Consider the following 15,274-nt stretch of genomic DNA (forward strand, 5'->3'; position numbering starts at 1 on the left):
TGGTGAGAAACGGGGGGAGTCCTCTCAGGGGAAGGCCAGACTGGCAAGTAGGAATCTCAAGACATAACAGGGCATTAGAGCTGGGCCTAAGGGGACACAGCTCAGCTCACCACAAGGGATATTCCACCCTCTAGGATATTCCTGCACCCACAAAATGCACTTTCTGCCCACAAAGGTCCCTGTGGAGTGACAGGACACTCAGATCTGCTGGGAGCAAAGCTCTTGTAGGGTCCCAACTGGGCCTCATGGACCCCTAGACCCATTCTGCCATTTTATCGCAACTTCAGCCCAGCACCTGTGCCGTATCCAGCTTCGGCCACCGCTCCGCCCCTCGGGACGGAACGGGGAACACGGCCCCCCTCCACCCTGTAGGCTGGCGCCAAGGTTTATGATCCAGCACAAAAGATGCTGAGAGCCACAAGGGTGGAAAAAGTTAGCCGGTTCTAAATCAGCCAGTCTTTGGGTGATCTCATCCCCTTCCCAATATAGCCGCAGTCCCCTCCCCCATGGACCAGCCCCTGGCCAATGCAGTTAGTCACGAGGGAGGGAGCTGGTGGAGGGGCAGACGGCATGTGTGTGTGTGTGTGTGTGTGTGTGAGCTCTGGGGGGAGGGATTTCAACTTGGGGTTGTACTGTACATTCTGTTTTGCAATCTGATTTCCTGCCCCCTCATTTACAGAATTTACATTTAGTAGTTTTCCTGTCAAATAATAAAGATCTTCCATCATCACTTTCACTTTTAAAGTCCACCAGGATGGATGTGCTAGAATCTCTTTGTCCAGTATGTAGAGAAAGGACATGTCAGCGGTGTCCAGTTTCTCTTTCTTACAAATACCAGTGCTATGACCATTTTTGTTCACACCCCTTTGTACAGTTGCCTGATCCTCCCTCCCTCTCTCCCTCCCTCCCTCCCTCTCTGTCTGTCTGTCTCTCTCTTTCGGATAAATTCTAACAGGTGCTGGGTGAGAGAACAGGCTTCACTGTATGACTGATGAGTTCTGAGCCCTCCCCTAAGCCAGAGGTGCCAGGCCCAGGGCAGGGAGGGGATCCGAGACCAGTCCAGGGCCACGGGGTCAGGGGAACAGCGCAGGCTGTGGTCTGCTGGTCCCTCCTGCTGCTCAAGGCCAGCCTCCACCCCTAGCTTCCACCTGCTCTTGCCTTCCCAACCCCATAGGCCGGACTGACTGGGGACGCAGGGAAAAGCCATATACGAGGTCTGTCCTGTGTTGTATTCACATAGTCCCACCCCAGGCACAAGAGGACCCCATAGTCCATCCAGTTCTCGTCTTGCCAAGTACTCCCCGCAGCTTCTGCTAGAATGCTTCCACGGGCCAAGAGCTTACTCCATCCTGCCAGGCTTTTGGGGAGCAGACAGGGCATTTTTAAAAAAATCAGATGAGTAGATATTCAACAGAATTGCATGATCTCTTAGCAAATGCACGAAAGCTACAAGGAAGCTTTGGAGACAAGCACCAGGGTTTGAAACTCAGCTCTGCATTTACTAGTTTTATGACCTTGGGCACATAATTTTACCCCTCCAGGTTCAGTTTCATCATCTGTAAAATGGGTTCATAATACTTGCTTCATATGGTTGCGAGGACAAGGGATTGGCTCTTGTGATTATGGAGGTTAAGTCCCACCATCTGCTGTGCAAGCTGGAGGCTCAGGAAAGCCAGTGGTGTGGTTCCAGTCCAAATCCAAAGGCCTACGAACCAGAGGAGCCAAGGATATAAGTCCCAGTCAGAGTCCAAAGGCCTGAGATGTCCGAGGTCAGAAGATGGATGTCCCAGCTCAACAGAGAGCAACTTTCCTCTTCCTTCCACGTTTTTGTTCTATCCCAGCCCTCAATGGATTGGATGATGTCTACCCACTTCTTTACTCAGTCTACTGATTAAAATGCTAATCTCTTCTGGAAACACCCTCACAGATGTGGGCCTTAAAACCCTTACCTTAAACCACAGCCAGGAATAAGAGGTGGAGGGTTCCAGGCTATATCCCAGAGGTGACAGGGCGCTGGCCTGACTCTTAGAAGAGGTGACTCCAGCTTGTGGGGTAAGACGAAGACCGCGTTCTCTTTTCTCAGTCCTTCCTCTATGTGTGACTGTCGTGTCCGCACACCTGGGGAGGAGGATTCTGAGCTTTCCCCTAAGGGTGATGGTTTGGAGCAGAGGAGTGACACGGTCAGATTTGAGTCTGACCAAGACGGCTCTGATAGCTGTATGCTGGGAGGAGTTGACCAGAGGGGGCATCTATTGTTTGGGGGTGGAGGAGGGTAAAGGTGGTTTGGACCATTCTTGGGGCTGGGACAGGTGGTGGGCAGGAGGGAGTGAAGCCCAGAGCTGCTGGGGGGCGCTGTGGGACTGGCTGCAGGGAGCGGAGTGTGGAGGTGGGAAGGGTTCAGAGGTGTGGGGCAGTCCCCAGAAAGGAGCACCCACACTGGGGGAGACCAGAAAAGGTGGCAGCCACCCCCTCGCCTCTCTTGGGATCCCTGCAGCACCTTCCCCACAAGGCACGGTTGGGTGACCGCAGGCCAGGGTCCTTCCCCTCCTACCACCCACTCGTTCAAGCCCCAAGGACATCCAGGCTCAGGTGAGGCTCCCGGAAGGGTGTTCCAGGCTGCAGTCCCCGGAGACCCTGCTCCACCTGGGCGTGAGCCTCAGGGCCTCGTTTTCTCTGGAACACTTTCCTCCCACTCCTGCTGCAGCTGACACCAACATGGCTCGATGGTGACATCTAGAGGCAGCCACCCGCCTCATGTTGCTTGACCACAGCATCCCACAGCAAAGGCCTGTGCCACCAGGGCTCCACGTTGGTGTTCCTGTGATGCCATCCTCAGATTTAGAGACCAAGCCACCAGGCAGAGCTCTGAAGAGGTCCAGCTCCTCCACCCTTCCCTGCCAAAGCCCAGTGTGTGGTCAGCAGGGCCCCTGGAACCCCAAGTCAGCCTGTGGACACCTTCCCCTTCCACAACCAAGGAGCATCTTGGCTTATTGATGACATTCCCCTGTCCCCCCACCCACTGCTCTGCTTTGTTTCAGAGGAAGGGTCATCCCAGCAGCTCAGCTCTCACAAAGCCAACTTCTCATCTCTACCTCACTGTCTAGGCCCATCTTGTGTCCTGAGTCCCAAGTGAGAATACCCAATGGCCCTCATCTTTCCTTAGTGATCTTTTTAGCTAATTGTTCATTTTCATCCATCCACGCCCACGGTCTTTTCTGGGTCTGGACACTCCTCACCCGCCTCTCCTCACTTCCATGCCACCCACTCATAGTTTTCCTCCTACTTCTCTGGTCTCTCTTTTGCTGGTTCCTCTCTATCTGCTCCTCCCTTGATCATCCATTCATCCATCCATCCAGTCATCCATCCATCCATCCATCCATCCATCCATCCATCCACCCATCCATCCACCCATCTGCCCCCATCCCTCCTTATTCATTGTACAATCAGTAGGACAGGGGGCTAAGCCTGACATTACAGGGATGAGTGGGGAGGAGAAAAACAAGGACAAATGCCCAGCAGCACCTGGTGGTAACACCGCACGGAAAGTGGGGGAATTGAGGTGAGACTTTCTGCGTTGCCCCCACCCCACTCCGTGCTGATGAAGAGCAAGCCATGTCCTCTCTGAGGTCGCTGCGTGGCCTTGTCCACTCCCCCATCCCCAGAGATCACCTGAGGGGCTCCTTCTTGCCCACTCAGCCACTGTTGGCCAGCTCCCCCTCAACCTTCACTACAACTCTTGCCCCTACTTCCACAATATCCCCAGAGCCCGTCCCAGACCCCCAGACTGGCCCTTCCCTGTCCCCATTGTGCCCAGAGTCATGAGCCAATCCCTGGACAGCTCAGCATGCCTGGCGCCGGGGCCACACAAGGTGTTTGCAGGTGGATTGGACAGAGCAGCAGCTCATGGCAGACATTCCTTCTATTCATCTGCTGCAAGGAGAATGGCGCTGTGAAGCCGCACACCTCAGATGGGACTCGCTCCCACGATCTTCCAACTGAAAACCACAACTTGTCTCAGGACTTAATGGAACTCAGGTTCTTTATGTCTCGGCGCAGAAGTAATTCAGCAAGAGGCAAAGTGACAGGTAAGAAGTAAATTTATTAATATCCTTTGTAAAGAGGTTGCAGGAAGATGGGGCCTGAGAGGATGGTCACGTCCCAGGTCTCTGTCGAGTTCCTGGGACGGGCTGCCAAGTGAGGGTCCTTGGCTTCATGCGGGAGAGAATTCAAGAGCTAGCGAGCCATAGTAAAGTGAAAGCAGAGATACACATTTCCATAGGCAGAGGTGAGGGGGTCCCGAAATATGGGGTGGTTAGTTGTTTGGGTTTTGGTTTTTTTTAATTTATTTTATTTATTATTTATTTTTGGCTGCGTTGGGTCTTCGTTGCTGCGCGCGGGCTTTCTCTAGTTGCCGTGAGCAGGGGCTTCTCTTCACTGCGGTGCGCAGGCTGCTCATTGCGGTGGCTTCTCTTGTTGCCGAGCACAGGCTCTAGGCGCGTGGGCTTCAGTAGTTGCGGCATGCGGGCTCAGTAGTTGTGGCTCGCGGGCTCCAGAGTTCAGGCTCAGTAGTTGTGGCACACGGGCTTAGTTGCTCCATGGCATGTGGGATCCTCCCGGACCAGGGTTCAAACCCATGTCCCCTACATTGGTGGGCAGATTCTTAACCACTGTACCATCAGGGAAGTCCCTAGGTGGTTAGTTTTTATGGGCTGGGTAATTTCATAGGCTAATAAGTGGGAGGATTTTTCCAACTATTCTGGGGAAAGGGCAGGGATTTCCAGGGTGATGTCTTGGTAATCTCAATCATCCGCCTTCTGGTTCCAACCAGTCTGAGGTCCACAGTGCGTGTGGTCAGCACGCAGTCACCGTCGTCCACCTGGGCTTGGGGGGTGGGATTTAGTTCCTTCAGAGCAACTCAAAGCTAAGTGTCAGATTGTTATGCATTCCCCTTGAGGAGGAACTGTTTTATCCATGAGCTATTGTCATTACTTTTCTTGTTTAACTGCTTTTCCTTTGTTTCTGAATTCCCTCACTTCCCTAATTAGTAACTCTTGTGCTGGCTCTTTGGAACTCTGGGAAAGCCTAGGGCCTTTTCTACAAATAAAAAACAGGAGACGGGGGGCGGGGGGGGGGCAGCTTTTGTATCCAGGAGGGCCCCACAGGGTCCTGTTCAGTTTCACTTATTCCCTCGCCAGTGAAAGTCGAAAGTGGAACTCTGGCCCCCGTAATCCCCTCTTGCTCCTCCCAGCCAGGAACAGGTAAGGTCAGGGGTCAATGGAACAAAGACACTATGACCCATGGAGGTCCAGTAGAGGTTCACCCATCCATCTCAGAGGGAGCTGCTTGGAGTGCCAGCTACCCAGATACAGAGAGTCACTAGCCTGGGAACTACTTAAGGCCATTGAGTAGCATCAAGTAAAATGGAAGCAAAAACTCTAGAGGTGAAAAGAACAGTATAAATTGACTTCCCCGTCTAGTTAGAGCTCAAAGTTTAAAATTTAATTCTCCCAGTTTCCCCTCTATTTTTATCAAGTTCCAAATGATGGGATATTGGAATGCATGGGTTATCCATCTAGCTTCTTGTCAGCACGCCCTACTTCTCCACCCACCCGCCCTGTGCCAAAAATGGGCCATGAGATTTTTCCTGCATTATTATCCCTTTCTGAAAGCCCAGTATTGGGACACGTGCACAGCACAGTAGACTTGGTTCAAATTCCTGCCCTACTACAGTGTCAGGGGCAAGTTTTCAAGCCTCTGGGCCTGCTTTTACCATGTTATAAAGAAGGAAACAGCTCCTCCATTACGCTTAGCACACCTCAGACAGTCCCTTTTCCACCTTTCCCTCCCCCAAATCTGCTCCTCAAGGCCCAGTTTAACGACCCTAGCCCATACTAAATTTAAAAACTTAATAGTTGTATTTGCATTTTAAGAAGCACCCATTGGAGCTGTCCTTATGAGGGGTATCACTCAGAGGCAATGAGATAAAACTCAGTCAGTGGGGGTGGGATGGAGTGGGGTCTTCAACTCTATCTAGGTAGCTGCCTAGACATTTTCCCCAAAGCTGGCTCTGAATTTAAGATGAACAAAGAAGCTGGTTTTACAAGGCCAGTTAAATAATGTGAAATCCCAGCAGGCCTTGGCCTTGAGTGTGTGGAGACCCTCACAACAAAAGCCTTCACACTTCCTTTTCATTCTTTTCAGCTTCCCACACACTGTTAACATTAAGCAAGGACTTCCTGTGTGCTCAGCAGTCACCGAAAATTTGCAAAGAAAATTTCTCTTTTGGGTGGACTATTGAACAGACCAGATAAAGGTGGTGAAACAAAGGCTGGCCTAATCTAGTACCCTAAGGACCTTAAAAATATGAATATTCAAAAACAAAAGAAACCAAATCTCATTTTTCCTATTTACAAGTTTCATTTAAATATCTCTCATGGTTAGAAAATCAATGTCAAAAAAACATTGGTATACAGTTTACAGTACAAATGTCAGTAAATATTAAAGAACATGGTTAATAATTTTTCCAAGTAAATGTTTGATAAATATTTTCCAGGAGGCCAGTTAAACTAAACGTCAGGTGCCCAAGGCATCGGGAACAGAGCCTCAGCCTGCTCAGGAGACGGTCGCACTGCAGTCCCTGTGTGTTTTCCACTTGTTAACACACGTGGCAACTCACAGGAAAAAGCGGTGCCACCAGCCTTTATTCCCCAGCCTCAAAGCCACACCAGGGCGTTCTCTGCTATGGGAGTCATGTTCAGAGACAAATGAACCACTAACAATGAAACTAGGATAGCTCAGTTCCAGGATATCCTGATTTAACCTGGGAAGTTAAAGTTTCCCCAAAATTGTCAAACGAAAAATAGGTCACTAGGGGCTGATGGATGAAAGAGTCAAGCTAGACTCATTCTGAATACATTGTCGTGTTCTATACAATGAATTATTCTACTCTTTAATTCAAGTTTGAGCTGTTTCTATTTCCCTCATATAAAAGGTGTCAGCTCAGTTGTGTCTAACCTAAGTCTTAACCCACTCGATCTTTTAGGCCAATCGTACTTCTGGGAAAAATATGTTTATATATTAACATACCTCAAAGTTTACACTTTCATTATAATAAATTAGTTTTAATGTTACAAATAACATCTCAGAAAACTGAGTAAGTAACTTGACCTAGCATACTAACTTGAATTTAGAACTTCTCTATCCATTTTGACCAATCCCCAGAATCAGCAGAACTGTATTATTTACATATAAAACAATATCTAAAATATGCCAATATTACCATTTCTTACCTAAAACAGTAAATATGCTGTTTAAAGCACCAAAGCGTACTTTAGTCAAAAGTGACATCCTAAACATTAAAGATTCAATCTCATTTTTTTAGTTCATTTCAGAAGTCTCAGTATCAGAATCTTTACATAAAAGGAATGATAAGTGTTTCGGAAGACCTGACAAGTACCACCAACCCTCTCTCAAATCCCAGTGTCCTCAAGTGGTAGCCCATGTGCCTCAGGAAGGTCAGTGACAGCAGAACTGTGGTCAGGGAATCAGACATGCTGGGGTTTAACCAGGAGGTGCTCCTTGGAGCATTCATGGCAAGAGCAGACAGAGTTCACAATGGAAAAAGGCAGACAAGAAACCAGGCTTTCCTCTCTCTCAATAGACCAATTAGAAAGCAGGAAATCTATTAGGCTGAGAAAAAACAAAGATACCCTTGAAGGAACAGGTGGGAAGTCTGTATTCTCTCAGCTGTCCCACAGGTTACTTAATCAGATATATTTATGACCCAAGCTAGGCTCCAAAACAGGATTCAGACACTGTAATCCAGGTAAATGAGAGAGTGCACCAGGGTTTAGCTGGCATAAAGAACAAGGATGTCAGACAGGCAGTCTTCGGCTCTAGTAACAAACTGTCATGCAAGCTGAATGATAGGGATTCACATTTTATTTCTGAGTTAAGATCTAGGAGATCAGAAGGAATATTAATAGTTTCAGAATAAAAGGACCAAGGCTTAAGCACTCAAAGGAGAATTTCTTAGATGAAGCCATATCAGTAAACATACAGGGAAATATCCGCAGGCTAGAAGTTTCTCAACACTTGAATGTCCTGAATGTGAACAAAAATGTGGAAGTCAAACCTAGCTATTTGCTTTCCTTTCAGTACGAAAGGGGGTGAGGAAAGCAATCAATGAAGATAGTGCAGGAACATAAAAAGTGTCAGTTTTGTGGGATTATATTTGTGTTTCCATTTAGGGACACATTTCCTGTTGTTTAAATGCTACAGCAATTCAGAACATGAAATTCATCCCCCCAGAAAGGATCTACATGGTTTAATTTCCAAATAAACACAAACTGTGCAGCCCACAGAAGCCAGTACAGGTTACATATGTTTTTGCCCCAACTCCTATACTAAATAAGGCCTAGTTCCTGAGGAGTAGCAATGGCCATTTATCCCACAGTCTATGGGCAAGTGTCCCATCTGAAAAATCTCACTCCTCCCTCTTCCCCACTGCCCCTCGGGATGCAGCTAGGGAGACTTAGTGACTGTTCTCTGGTCCTTCATGTTTTTACCTCTCCAGATTCAGGCTGAATTTTAAGTCTAGAATCCACTGTATAAGCAGTCCTGCCTAAACTGTCTGTCACAATTACCACATGCAATCTTGAATTTTCTCCTTCCCTGCAACCATGTGAAGTGGGAGCATTCTTTCTAGACAGTATTGCACAGTCAGCAGCAGGGTGAGGGAGTTCAGCATAGCAGAGGGGGAAGGAACATTAGGTGGAATTAGAAGAATGTTTGAGAGGTATAATCAGAAAGGAAAAGTGCTATGAGTAAATCTGCAGAGATTTACTAAACGCTGGAGGAAATTTTATTAATGCAGGAAAGGAGTTAAGGCTCAGACAGAAGTAACCTCCTAGCATGGCTCAAAGGTTCAGGGGGTGGGACTCAGTGGAAAGGCCCGAAAGCTGCACAAATAAATTCAGCTGGTCCAGAGGCCTGGCCACCTTCACCCTCAGCTGAAAACCAAGAAAACTCATTCCAAGCATGCTCGCTTAGAGCAGGCCTGTTTGCAAGTTTGAGGACTCAATTTTAAAATAAAATAAATCGGAACTTGAATGCAGCATTACAAAATGTTTTCACAAGTAAAATCACACACAAAAAAAAGTTAGAATATTGCATAGAAAAGTGTCCTGTAATATGCTTTGTAAACCTAGGTCTTTAGGAACTTCAAAATAAAAAACAAACAAAACCTCCCTTCATAGTCTAGAAGGCCATGATTACGAATTGAGAATTACCAATTTTGCAGATTTTGTATCAAGACCTCAGAAGATCCTGAACTTCTTCATATTCTTAGAATCATGATTAATTTTACCCTTCGCAGGCTCAGGCTGACACAGTTTAACAACAGTGTCTTTATAAAAGGACTTGGGTTACACGAGCCCCAGCCAAGTCTACGGTCTCTGTGTTCCACCCTTTCTGCGTAGAAGAGGTGAGCAAAACATGCAGGGACATAAAATCACTACTATTGTTTTTAATCCTAGGCTGTTTTTTCTCTCACGTTAGTCTATTATTAAGCAAGCTACATCTGCCTGCCCTTTAACAACAAGGTCTAAATAGTCAGTTTAAGAGTAAGTGAAAATGTCTTAGAAGAGCATTTAAGTTAACCTTGGCAACAGGATGGGAGACTCTTAACTCCCCTTGTAAGATGCACCAATCGAGTCTGAGTTAAAATACACCACAGTGACAGAGATATCATCCCTGTACATCCTTGCCAAGTCCTCCGGCAACGTCAGCATCGCCGACAGCCGCTCGGGCTCCATCTCCCCGTACTCGTTGTTCCCTATGGCGTATCTGATCAGACGTGTGGCTGCGTTTTGGTCGGTGGCGTGGAGCCCCTGGGCTTTCCTCTGCAGCAGCAGGCTCTGCATGAGTCCCAGGTTGGCGGGTCTCTGGGCCAGGTCTGGCTTGTGCCGACACACTTCAGCCAGGTGCTCCACCACCAGCCTCACCACATCCTCATTGCCCAGCACATCCCACAGGCCGTCAGAGGCCAGCACAAGGAACTTATCCTGGGGCCTCAGCCTGTGGTATGTGACCTCAGGCCTGGCTGTCAGGTAAGGTGGAGTGTAGTAGTTTGGGGGGGTGAACTGGTAAATGTTGAGGGCCTCGGTGTCAAAGCCCCGCTCCAGGACACTGCGCTGCAGCTCTTTACTCCACTTCAGCTGGACGTCCCCGAAGGCCCTGCAGGGCATGAGGACACCCAGCAGCCTGTTGTCCATGATGACTGTCCTGTGCTCTGACTCAGGATGCTCCCTCGTTAGCCGTGACAGCTCGGTTGGGTTCCAGGCATTGTGGTCCCGGGTGAGGGGCAGACAAGACCACATGCCATTGTCTTCCTGGACACCAAGGATGGCCCGGCAGTCACCAGCGTTTGCCACATGCAAGTGAACTCCATCGACATGGGCCATGCAAGCTGTTGCCCCTGAGAAAGCAACCTGGAGTGAAAGGTTCCTGGTCATCTCATCTTCCAGGGCGGCCTGGATCTCTAGCGAGATGTCAGAATCCAGCCTCTGGAAGGAGTACATTAATGCTTCCTCAATGTTCAGCCCCATTTCCATGTGCAGGTTCAGCAGCTCCTGCCAGTAGACACGGAGGTGATCAAGGTGCACTGACGTGACATCCTTGTAGATACTGTCCCCTGGGTGCTTGAGCCACTGCAGAATGGGCAGCAGGGGCTTCATGCTTTCCATCGCCCCCTCCATCTGCTCCAGCGTCTGCTGGGACATCAGTGACACTGCCACATAGTAGAAGAGCCTCTCGCTCACTGCTTGAGCACATGCGTGGCCACCATGTCCATCGAAGACGCCAAACATCAGCCCATTGGTCTGCAGGCAGGTGGCTACACCTCCCCGGTCCTCCACTGGGAAATTGGCAGCCAGCTGGTTGCTCTCAAACCGCAACACCGAACTTGGGACTCCACTGACAAGGTCAAGAATCTTGTGGGCTGACTCACCGGCTCGCAGCACTTCATTTACCTGCTCAGGGCTGAGTGGCAAGTGGAAATCATCTTCCTCTGTTGATGTGTGTCTATAGGCTTTCTGCAGAGCAATGCCACCACATGAGGCATTGTTTTTTAGGGTGACTGGCCCCTGGGGAAAGAGCCTCCATTTTGATTTAATCCTATTTGAGGCATACCTTGAATATAAACGTTGTCCCCCTTGTAATGTGGCAATGCTGTTTCTTGCAGAATTGAAAATCCAGTAGGACACAGTACTTGACATTCTGAAACTGTATGAGCAAATGTGTTCCTTCAGCAAAAAAGGTTTTTTTTAAACCTGAAAATTTAAGAGTTTAAGAAAGTTTTAAATTTAATTTTTTAAAAATGACTTCTGAAAACAATCTCAAAATACTTAAGCAAGTCTCCAAACCTCCCATTATAATGTATAATCACATTTCAGAAAATGGGTTTTTAAACACTCTCTGATCTTAAAGAGTCACTGAAGGCTACCCCGAGGGGCCACCTTTTCCTCCTTCCCAAATCCTTTCCCTTGCCAGGGCCCAGTGCCCAGCTCCCATGTTCACTCTCCCCAGTAGGCTTTAAGTGTTCATTTAAATATAAGCTCTTTCTTGCTCCCCAGCTATCTTGGTGGCTGCTCTCTGTTGGACGCCATCCAGCACCTAAACCAGGAAGATGGTGGCAGCAAAGAAGACGGAAAAGTCCCCGGAGTCAGATCAATTCTAGGCTCCAGCTGGTTATGGTTAAGTGGAAAGCATGTGCTGGGGTACAAGCAGACTCTGAAGATGATCAGACAAGGCAAAGTGAACCTGGTCCTCCTCGCCAACAACGGCCCAGCCTTGAGGAAATCTGAACTAGAGTACTACACCATGTTGGCCAAAACTGGTGTCCGTCACTACAGCGGCAATAATACTGAATTGGGCACAGTGTGAGGAAAATACTACAGAGTATGCACACTGATCCAGGTGATGATTAGAAGCAAGCCAGAAGAAACTGGTGAAAAGTAAATCATGCAAAATTTTTCTTTAATAAAACTGGCCAGAGCTTGTTCTACATGTATATAAACGAATGCCTCAAACATTGGCTAAACATGGCAATTTCAGAGGCCCAAAAGCACACTAGGTATGATACTAGCTGTCTAGCAGCAGACACACTACTTCACTTGCCTGAGTTCCAGTTGTCCATCCGTGGAATGGAAATACTAGTTTCATAAGGTTTTGTGACAGTTTAAAGAAATATAACCCTTTGGCTCCAAAAAAGGTATTATTACTTTTATCATTAGGTGTATCGTTGGGGATTAGAGGTTGTTTCCACTGTCTCTCTACTGATAAAATACCAAACTGCAATGCCTAACACCTCAACCTTTCCCCTACTTAGGTTTTAACCTACTTATTTCCCAAGGCTGGCATCAGTAGGTCAAAGGGTGGAGACTCATATTGCCAAACTGAGTTCCAAAAGGTTCACATCTGCCTCCACAAGGGCATGAAGGAAGCAGTTTCCTAGCACTTTCAACAGCCTCTGGTGGTATTTTTCCTCAGACAAAAAAAAAGCTGCTCTATTTTCTATTTTCTCTGGTGACCCGGGAGGAGAGTTTCCACGTGTTTTCAGATTTCGTTTCTGAATCCTGCCCTCCTCAAGTTTGTCTGTTGGGGTGTGGAGAGCGCCCACACTTGAGGACCGCCCCCTCTCCCCAGCCCACCCCGCCGAACTACGGACTGGAGCGGTCGGGCAGGGCGCGCAGAGGGCGCCTCCCCGCGCCCCCCACCCCCACCCCCAGCCCTGCAGAGAAGCCAGGCGGCGATGCCCGACGCAAGGCGATCTGCCGCAGACCGGACCCAAACAATTTCGCGTATCTAAAGAAAACAGATCCCAAAGTCAAGCCTCACAGATAAGAAAGAGCGCGGCCTCCGAAGTCCAACAAGCCCTATCTCCCTCAAACCCTGGCGCGGCCACGTCCCTGAGCCCCAGCTTCCGGGTCTATATAAAAGGGGAATTCAGTTGCGATGCTGAGCTCACAGAGGGTACTCCGAGGGCTAAAACAGCTACTGCGGAAGTCCCGGTACGCAGCCAAAGGCCCTGCGCAAGGCCGCGAGCCCACGTGGCGCGTGCGCGCGAGAGGGGTGACCTTAGCTGTGACCAAGACTCTTCCCCGTCCGCCGCGGGCCCGCCCCCTCACCTCACCTCACCTCCACTCTCCGCCCCATCACGTGAGCCGATGCTGCGGGCCGGAGCGGACCCGGCGAGGTTAGAGGCTTTCACATCCCGGGCTCACCCCCTTCCCTCCATCGCACCCTGGTCCTCCTCTCACCCGCTTGCGCCAAAGCCGCCGGGTCCGTCAGTCAATTCTGCGCCAGCCTACGGTGCCGCGGCTGCCCACACCCCGGACTCACCTCCCTGAAGGGACCTCTTGTGCTGATCCAGCTAGAGAAGGAAGTAGCCTCTCGCCACCCTTTATTGGTTCATCTGTGGAGGCGGGCTCCTGACGGACAGCGTAATTGCCCAATGGCTGAGGAGGGCGAGGGGGCGGGATCCAGAGGGGCCCAATCCGGTTCCTCCCCCTCCCCCGCCCATCCTACCCAACCTTTACCCCCACCTCCCTCAGGGTCTGACCTTGGGTAGGCTCGGCGCTGGGCTTCGGGACCAGGCAGTCTTGTGGCTGAGCACCCCCACCAGGTGACAACTCCCCTCCCCGTTCTGCGCACCCCAAACCGAGCAACCTCTCCCATTCCTCACTGTTGTTAATAATACCCCAACGGCTTCCTCTCCATTTCTGTGCTGACCAGTGCAGACCCCTCTCCCAGGCGCCACACCCTTCTATGTCCACTTGGACGCCTCCCTCTGGAGGCCCTATGTACACGTTAAACATAGCTTGTCTGGAACTCATCTTTCTGCCAGACCTGCTCTTCCTCTCCTCCCCTAACCCAGTAACGGCCCCATCATCTGCTCAGAGACCCAAGCCCCAAGCCTGGGAGTCATTTTGACTCCTCCTCCCTCACCCCGACCCGTCTCCTGTCAGTTATCTAATCCTGTTCATCTCACCTCCTAAATATCTCTCCAATCCAAATATTTGCCTCCAGCTACCCTCCCACTCCACTGCAACCTTCTCATCTGGTCTCCCCACCTGTGACTTCAACTTAGCCCTAGTTGCTCTGTTTCTACAGATCAGGTAGGGTGACCCTTCTACAGCTCAAATTGCTGCAGTAAAGTCTTCATTGGCTCCCCACCAACCACTGGGCCTTGGACTGACAATTACATTGGCATGGCCACGGATGGTTACCACAATAGTTAGTGGTTGATAGGTTGAGAAAGGCTGAGAACCAGGACACCAGATATTTCCTCAGTCCCTTAAATTGTGGAATTCCAGTTATGGCCTGCTGGAATTGCTTTAATAGAACTCGTCTATTACCTCTGATAAGTCAAGGGCAGTCTTCCCTGGAGGCAGAGAAAAATAGACGACCAGAAAAGGCCACTTAGAGCCCTGAAAAGGTGGTGTTCTGGAAGGAAGACACACTGGCCTACCTGGGGAGCCTAGCCAGCCCACCTGGATCCAAGGACATGGCTGCCATAAAACAGCTCCTGTCAGACTTGCCTCTGATATGATATTCATACTGCCACTCACCCTTGGCCCTTTCTGGAAGTTCTACCAGTAAGTCAGAATTTGCAATATCTCTCTTCCTGGATATTAAGATGGCTGTTTCGGACTTAAACTAAAAATAACTCCAAGGGATTCTAAATAAATGGGTACAATTATTATTATTTTGTATAGATAGTCCATTTGGGGTTATAGAGGGTTATCCTTCAGGACAGAGGCAGCACAGCTTATGGGTGCCTACGATATGTCAGGCCCTGGGCCGACTACAGGGGACACACAGATGGCTGCCCTCACCACACTTTCCTGAGAATATTACATCACTCTGCTGTCTGAAACCGCTGAGTTTCTAAGTTACCACACACACCACTTCCAAAGTAAAAATGCACCCTTGAGGATTTTGTGTGCACTGGAACTTTTGTTTAAAGGCTATAACCAGCTCAGTTACCCTATACGTGATGGCTAGCCCAAGGACCCTATCCAGTCTCCCAAGGCTTCCTTGTCACAAGGTCTTATTAGAAAAAAAATGAAGGAAAAGGACTTATCTCTGCCTTGAGAAAGGGAAAGCAGCTCAGCTGTCATTTTCCAAGAAAATATGTAAAAATACTCTGTCTCACTCAAAACCAAGCAAATGTGAATTAAAATGAGATACTGATTTTTGTCAGTCAACCTGA

General features: G+C 49.1%; 1 protein-coding gene and 1 pseudogene across 5 annotated transcripts; one reads left to right on the forward strand and one right to left on the reverse strand.

Annotated features, from left to right (window-relative positions):
• Positions 1 to 6,397: 6,397 nt before the first annotated feature.
• PDP2 (pyruvate dehydrogenase phosphatase catalytic subunit 2) lies at positions 6,398 to 13,454 on the reverse strand. 5 transcript variants are annotated; one of them, XM_068527812.1, is made up of 2 exons: positions 13,402 to 13,454; positions 6,398 to 11,330 (listed from the first exon to the last, which is right to left on the reverse strand). In XM_068527812.1, exon 2 carries the CDS (start codon positions 11,274 to 11,276, stop codon positions 9,684 to 9,686), a length of 1,593 nt encoding a protein of 530 aa, XP_068383913.1. In that variant the 5' UTR covers positions 11,277 to 11,330; positions 13,402 to 13,454; the 3' UTR covers positions 6,398 to 9,683. The 5 variants fall into 5 exon arrangements, with proteins under 5 accessions (XP_068383913.1, XP_068383914.1, XP_068383916.1 ...); XM_068527813.1 differs by having other exon boundaries at positions 13,320 to 13,402; XM_068527815.1 differs by lacking the exon at positions 13,402 to 13,454 and adding an exon at positions 13,198 to 13,312.
• LOC137752630 (large ribosomal subunit protein eL30 pseudogene) lies at positions 11,687 to 12,018 on the forward strand (annotated as a pseudogene).
• Positions 13,455 to 15,274: the final 1,820 nt, after the last annotated feature.

Source organism: Eschrichtius robustus, chromosome 19 (genome assembly GCF_028021215.1).
Source record: "Eschrichtius robustus isolate mEscRob2 chromosome 19, mEscRob2.pri, whole genome shotgun sequence".
Lineage (NCBI taxonomy): Eukaryota > Metazoa > Chordata > Mammalia > Artiodactyla > Eschrichtiidae > Eschrichtius > Eschrichtius robustus.